At 46.5% G+C, this 8,096-nt stretch overlaps 1 protein-coding gene across 1 annotated transcript in view; it reads right to left on the reverse strand.

The window, feature by feature from the left end:
• ENAH (ENAH actin regulator) overlaps positions 1-3,093 on the reverse strand; it is a 71,512-nt gene extending 68,419 nt beyond the window's left edge. Inside the window, 1 exon segment of the mRNA XM_075341430.1 lies at positions 2,840-3,093. Within this exon segment, the coding sequence (XP_075197545.1) occupies positions 2,840-2,844 (5 nt within the window). The 5' untranslated portion in view covers positions 2,845-3,093.
• Between the last annotated feature and the right edge of the window lie 5,003 nt (positions 3,094-8,096).

Raw genomic sequence — 8,096 nt, forward strand, 5'->3', positions numbered from 1 at the left:
GCCACTTGGCCAATAAGACGTGAACAAGGTTAATTCAGAGACGACCATCTCTGAGGCAGGAAGAAATCACGGAGAAACCACCAGGACTACCGGGGGCTGTATGCAATCGCTGAGTACTGTGGGCTCTGTACCAAGGGGGCAGCAGCAGGTGAGGTGCAAAGAAAAGCACCACCACTAGTTACCGGAGAGATCGGGGGTAGGACGAGCCCTAGGGACGCCGGAGAGATCGGGGGTAGGACGAGCACTAGGGACGCCGGAGAGATCGGGGGTAGGACGAGCACTAGGGACGCCGGAGAGATCGGGGGTAGGACGAGCACTAGGGACGCCGGAGAGATCGGGGGTAGGACGAGCACTAGGGACGCCGGAGAGATCGGGGGTAGGACGAGCACTAGGGACGCCGGAGAGATCGGGGGTAGGACGAGCACTAGGGACGCCGGAGAGATCGGGGGTAGGACGAGCACTAGGGACGCCGGATAGATCGGGGGTAGGACGAGCACTAGGGACGCCGGATAGATCGGGGGTAGGACGAGCACTAGGGACGCCGGATAGATCGGGGGTAGGACGAGCACTAGGGACGCCGGATAGATCGGGGGTAGGACGAGCACTAGGGACGCCGGAGAGATCGGGGGTAGGACGAGCACTAGGGACGCCGGAGAGATCGGGGGTAGGACGAGCACTAGGGACGCCGGATAGATCGGGGGTAGGACGAGCACTAGGGACGCCGGATAGATCGGGGGTAGGACGAGCACTAGGGACGCCGGATAGATCGGGGGTAGGACGAGCACTAGGGACGCCGGATAGATCGGGGGTAGGACGAGCACTAGGGACGCCGGATAGATCGGAGGTAGGACGAGCACTAGGGACGCCGGATAGATCGGAGGTAGGACGAGCACTAGGGACGCCGGATAGATCGGGGGTAGGACGAGCACTAGGGACGCCGGATAGATCGGGGGTAGGACGAGCACTAGGGACGCCGGATAGATCGGGGGTAGGACGAGCACTAGGGACGCCGGATAGATCGGGGGTAGGACGAGCACTAGGGACGCCGGATAGATCGGGGGTAGGACGAGCACTAGGGACGCCGGATAGATCGGAGGTAGGACGAGCACTAGGGACGCCGGATAGATCGGAGGTAGGGCGGGTGCCAGAGACACCGGATAGATCGGGGGTAGGACGAGCACTAGGGACGCCGGATAGATCGGAGGTGTGGGGCACTAGGGACACCGGATAGATCAGGTGTAGGGTGGGCACTAGGGACACCGGATAGATCAGGTGTAGGGTGGGCACTAGGGACACCGGATAGATCAGGTGTAGGGTGGGCACTAGGGACACCGGATAGATCAGGTGTAGGGTGGGCACTAGGGACACGGATAGATCAGGTGTAGGGTGGGCACTAGGGACACCGGATAGATCAGGTGTAGGGTGGGCACTAGGGACACCGGATAGATCAGGTGTAGGGTGGGCACTAGGGACACCGGATAGATCAGGTGTAGGGTGGGCACTAGGGACACCGGATAGATCAGGTGTAGGGTGGGCACTAGGGACACCGGATAGATCAGGTGTAGGGTGGGCACTAGGGACACCGGATAGATCAGGTGTAGGGTGGGCACTAGGGACACCGGATAGATCAGGTGTAGGGTGGGCACTAGGGACACCGGATAGATCAGGTATAGGGTGGGCACTAGGGACACCGGATAGTATGGAAGTGGTGGGAGAGCACTGGGGACACCGGATAGAATTGGGGTGGGGGGCACTAGGGACACTGGATAGATCGGAAGTGTGGGGCACTAAGGACAGATAGATGGGGGGAGGCTGAACACTCAGGACACCGGATAGATCGGGGGTAGGGGGAGAGCACTGGAGACATTGGATAGAATGGGGGTGGGGGCACTAGGAACACCGGTTAGAAGGGGGATTGCGGCAGCTACACTGTAAGTCATTTGACTCACTGTATTCCTAAGGGTCAAAGACATGATGTATGGGGGGGCCGAATAAATACCAATACCAGCTGAAGCAGAGAGAAAGGGGGCCCTATAGATGTGGGGGGAGCAGGCAACAGGCAAGTGATAGAAGTGGAGGGCGCGCTACACATTCGGGGGACACACCTGACAGATGGGGGCGTTCTACAGATATTGGGCAGACGGGGGTGATCCAGGCACACAGGGGGCTTCAGACACAAGTTGTAGGTGTGAGGATTGGTGCCAGCAGGGCTGCAAGATACAGTGGGGGAACGGCGGGGGGGGGCCATGTGGGGTACAGCAGAACGGAGCAGCGGTGCAGGGTACAACAAGGGGGCAAGGGCACTACAGTGGGGCCATGCAGTGGTGCCAGGTACAACAAGTGGCCGTGTGGGTGTGCCAGGTACAGTGGGGGGGCATAGAGCACAGTAGGGGGCTGTGTGGGTGTGCCGGGAACAGTGGGGGGCATAGAGCACAGTAGGGGGCTGTGTGGGTGTGCCGGGTACAGTGGGGGGGCATAGAGCACAGTAGGGGGCTGTGTGGGTGTGCCGGGTACAGTGGGGGGGACTGTAGAGCACATTGGGGGCCATCTGGGGGTGCAGGCCACTGTGGGGGTGCAGGCCACCGTGGGGGGCCGTCTGGAAGGTGCAGGCCACCGTGGGGGGCCGTCTGGGGGTGCAGGCCACCGTGGGGGGCCGTCTGGAAGGTGCAGGCCACCGTGGGGGGCCGTCGGGGGGTGCAGGGCACATTTTGTGATGCGGCCGTGCTTGTCAATCACCCCAGGAATAAATGAATGGAGACTTAAAGGGACAGGACCGGCAGAACTCCTCCGGTGCGGCGCTCTCCGTGCCGGCCAGAAGCCTGTGATCCGGGGCTCTCACCTCATGGTGTCCGTTGTCCTCCTCTTCCTCGCTGCTAGTGAATGGAGGTTCTCCTCTCCCCGGTTACCGGAGCGCAGACAAGTAGTGGCATCCGAGCACGGTAGAGGGCTCCACTAATTACTCCATGTAGGGCAATGAAGACTGAGGAGAATAGTCACAATACGGCTCCTCCTCGGTGCAGTTTTTCCACAGCCGCCACCGCCGCCGCTTCTACTGCGACCGCCCGTCTGTGCAGCGACCCACAGGGCGCATGCGCGAACAAAAGACACAGAGAACAGGCTGTGCGCGCCCCCGGCCACGTGACGTAACGCGCGCACACAAGAAAGACGCTGCTGGTGGGAAGAGGGGGAAGAGCTCGCGCGTTATCGACTGCGCCAAACCACGCCTACCGGCCTCTTAAGCCACACCCACTGTGCCGTCCTCAGCTGTTCTGAGGGGAAACCTGTGACGTCATCATACATTACTTCGCGGTGGGCAGGGCTTGTCTTCAGGTCATGTGACTGCTCCGATTGGGCTCATTAATAAAAACGGATTAAAAAAAAACAAACTAAAAAACAAGCCTCTTTGTTGTCCATAGCGACCAATCACAGTGCAGGTTTCATTTCTTTAACCCTTTAAGGATGATTTTTTTTTCTTTGCTTTCCACTCCTTGAAGATCCGTGATTTTTTTTTATTTTTTTCAATACGTTTTTCTTTTTATTTTGTTTTTTTTAGGGGGCAGGAAAATTTTGGAGATTATAATGACACCATTCACTAAAAAAAAAATAAAAAAATCCCAAAGTGCAGTGAGATAGTGAAAAAAAATCAATTCTGCCAGTGTTATTTTTAGCGTTATTTTTTATGCTGATACTAAATTTGTATATATTTATTATTATTATTATTATTATTATTATTATTATTAATAAAATAAAAAACTAAATTAAAAAAAAAAATATTGCATGTTCAGAAATTTTTATATTTTTTCAGTCCAATATTTTTTATTTTCCTTTTTTTAAGTTATGAAGATTTCATTGCTTTTTATTGTATTTATTGGGGGAGAAGGAGCGGTGACCGGAAAATGGCAATTCTGCTTTTTTATTTGTTAATAATTAAAACATATTTTTTATTATTATTTCTTGTTATTTTTTTAATCATTAAAACATTTTGTTTTATATTTGTTTATAATATTTTTGTTAATAATTAAAATATATTTTTTTAGATTTTTTTTAATAATTAAAATATATATTTTATGTTTATTATTATTTCTTCATTTATTTTTTATAATTAAAAATATTTTTTATTATTTTTTTAATAATTAAAATATATATTTTTTAGGGATTTTATTATTTCTTTTTTTAATAATTAAAATATATATTTTTTAGAGATTTTATTTCATTTTTCTAAATAATTACAATATATTTTCATATTTATTATTATTTATTATTTACTTTTTCATAATTAAAACGTTTTTATATTTTTTATTGTTTCTTTATTTTCTGGAGTTAATATTAAAACATATTTTTTATATTTTTGTAAATAATTTCTTTAATTTCTTCATTTATTTTTGTTAAATAATTAAAATATTTATTTTTTTATATGTTTTCAATAATTATTATTATTACTACTATTATTATTATTATTATGTCTTCATTTATTTTATTTTTTTCATAATTAAAACTTATTTTTTATATTTTTTTATTATTTCTTAATTACTTTTTGGGGTTAATATTAAAACATATATTTTTATATTTTTAAATTATTTCTGCATTTTTTTAATAATTAAAAAATATATATTGATATTATTATTATTATTATTATTTCTTAATTTTTGTTTTTGGGAAAAATCAAAATGATTATTTTTTTTTTTTTTTTAGATATTTTTATATTTTATTTATTACTATTTTCTGGTCCTCTTAGAGGACTTAAAGGGTTTGTCCATTACTGTGACAACCCCTTCTCAATCAATGTTATTTTAAAAAACGTTCAAACAATTCGCTGTTCATATGTTCAGGCTGTTGAATGTTTTTTAAGTCCTTTGGGTTTCTAAAATCATCAAGTTTTTAAAAATGTTTCAACTCGTTAGACGATCCGTACTTTTCAATACAAGTCAATGGAAAAGCTCAAAAAATGATTAGGTATTTTTTGGAATGTTTTTGGAATTTTTTTCGCTTTAAAAAATGCCAGTGGCTTCTTCATTATTCAGTGAAGTATTTTTTCTACTTCACTGAATAATGAAGAAGCCACTGGCATTTTTTAAAGCGAAACGACTGAAAGATGACGGTAAAAAAAATAAATAAATCACAAAACTCCTCCAAAAAACCATCAGCAGTAAACGGTCAAAAAAGCGGACTGAAAAATAACTGACGCCTCAGGAAAAAGATCTCTAGTTTTTTGAGAAGTGTATTTTTAAAATGTTTAAATGTAAAAGACGTTGCATATTCATAGATCGTTTCTGCTCTGACAATTCTGCAAAAACACTCAGGGAGCAGAACAATTCTGCTCATAAAAATTCTAGAAAAAAATAGTTTACAAAATGGTCAAAAAAAATTGTCTTATTTATTTCTTGGGGCGGGAAAAAACCACGTGCACACGCTGAGTATTTGGTGAGTTTATTACCTCAGTTTTTGTAAGCTAAAACCGAGAGTGGAACAATCAGAGGAAAATTATATATAGAAACATGGACACCACTTCCGCATTTTTTACCCACTTCTCGTTGTGGCTTACAATTAATGAGGTAAAAAAAAAAAACCTCACCCAATACTCAACATTTGCACATGGCCTATTTTTCTGCGTTTTTCCAATGCATTGCATGTGGGGAAAACGCAGAAAAACGCAGGAAAGAATTGACATGTCCATTTTTTTAAGCACAAAAACGCAGCTTAAAAAAAAAAGTGTGCGGACAGCAAAAATGAAATCTCATAGACTTTGCTGGGGAAGCAAAGTCATGCAGTTTTGAGGCGAAAAACGCACCCGAAAAACGCGCAAAAACGCCGCGAAAAACACACATAGCCTAAAGGGTGGCTTTACATGCTGGGATATCCGGCCCGATATCGCTAGCATGCGACCCAACTCCATCGTTTGTGCGAAACGGGCATATCGCTGCCCGGCGCGCACAAAATCTGGCACCCCCGTCACACATACTTACCTGCATAGCGACGACGCTGTGACCGGCGTACCGCCTCCTTTCTAAGGGGGTGGTCCGTTCGGCGTCACAGCGACGTCACTAAGCGGCCGCCCAATGAAAGCGGAGGGGCGGAGATGAGCGGGACGTAACATCCCGCCCACCTCCTTCCTTCCGCATTGTGGCCGGAGGCAGGTAAGGAGAGGTTCCTCGTTCCTGCGGTGTCACACGTAGCGATGTGCACTGCCGCAGGAACGAGGAACAACTTCGCCCCGCGACAGCAGCGATAACTGGCAGCGGACCCCCATGTCAACGAGGAGCGATTTTGGACGTTTTTGCAACGATCCAAAATCGCTCCTAGGAGTCACACGCTACGACATCGCTACAGCGGCCGGATGTGCGTCACAAAATCCGTGACCCCAACGAGATCGCTGTAGCGAAATCGTAGCGTGTAAAGCCCGCTTAAGGCTAGCTTCACATCAGCGTTTTTCTGCCGGTCGGCAGAAAACCGCAAAACGCATGTTGCCGGATCCGTTGTCAGCTCAATGCAATGTCAATGGACTTTCGGCAACATGCATTCGCATGTTTGCATGCGGCTATGTCAGGATCCAGTGATTTGCAGTTTTTTACCATGTTGCAAAAACGCAACATGTAGCGTTTTTTGCCTCCGTTCAAAAACTGCAGCTCACCGGATCCTGTACATTGCAGCAGTAGCTGCAATGTATTTCAATGGGTGCCGGTTCCGGTTTTAACACTAGCGGTTGTATGCGGCTGAATGCTTCCTTTTTGCCGAAATAAACATAGTCTGAAGCACATATTTATCTTTTAAAATCTTCAAAATCTTTATTTTCAATTAAATTCTATAATATATAATATGTATTTATATATTTATAAAGAAATATATATTTCTAAATAGATATATAAATGTATATATATATATATATATGTATTATAATATTTCTATATATATATATTTATATTTCACAATATATCTATCATTATTCATCTATCTTTATCTATCTATCTACAGCAAGCTAACAATGTCGGTCAGTCTCTATCTCTGTCAGTCGGTCTCTCCCTCTCGGTCTCTATTCTCTCTCTGTCGGTCGGTCTCTCCCTCTGTCTCTATCTCTCTGTCCATGTCGGTCTCTCCCTCCCACCACCTCTCTCTATACTCACCGATCCCCGATCACCGGCGCGGCGCTGCAAGGCGTTCACACTGCTCCGGCGGCTTTTCCTCTTTTGAAAAAGCCGGCCACTCATTATTCAATCTCGTATTCCCTGCTTTCCCTGCCCACCAGCGCCTATGATTGGTTGCAGTCAGACACGCCCCCACGATGAGTGACAGCTGTCTCACTGCAACCAATCACAGCCGCCGGTGGGCAGGTCTATATCATGAAGTAAAATAAATAAATAATTAATTAAAAAAACGGCGTGCGGTCCCCCCAATTTTTTATACCAGCCAAAGTAAAGCCACACAGCTGAAGGCTGGTATTCTCAGGATGGGGAGCTCCACGTTATGGGGCGCCCACCCACCCTAAAAATATCAGCCTGCAGCCGCCCGGAATAGCCGCATCCATGAGATGCGACTGTGCCTGGACTGTATCCGGCTCATCCCAAATTGCCCTGGTGCGGTGGCAATCGAGGTAATAAGGAGTTAATGGCAGCCCATAGCTGCCACTAAGTCCTAGGTTAATCATGGCAGATGTCTCACCAAGATACCTTCCATTATTAACCTGTTAGTTAAAGAAAATAAACACACACATCCAAAAAATCCTTTATTTGTAATAAATGACAAAAAACAACAACCTCTTTCCCCACTTTATTAAAGACCCCAAATAACCTTCCATGTCCGACGTAATCAACTGAGGTCCCACGACGCTTTCAGCTCTGCTACATCAGAAGCTTACAGAGAGCGGTCACAAACCACGACCGCTCTCTGTGAGCTCCCCGCAGCGACTGAAGTGAGTCGCGCTATCAGCGATGATGTCACTCAGGTTACCAGCGGCCACAGATCTCAGCAGGAGGACTTCTGCTGTGGCCGCGGGTAACCTCAGTGACGGCACCGCTGATAGCGCGACTCACTGCGGTCACTCAGGGGATTTGCGGTCACCGGGGAGACCTTCACCGGTGACCGAAAATCAGGCCATGCCACAC

This window comes from Anomaloglossus baeobatrachus, chromosome 3 (genome assembly GCF_048569485.1).
Source record: "Anomaloglossus baeobatrachus isolate aAnoBae1 chromosome 3, aAnoBae1.hap1, whole genome shotgun sequence".
NCBI lineage: Eukaryota > Metazoa > Chordata > Amphibia > Anura > Aromobatidae > Anomaloglossus > Anomaloglossus baeobatrachus.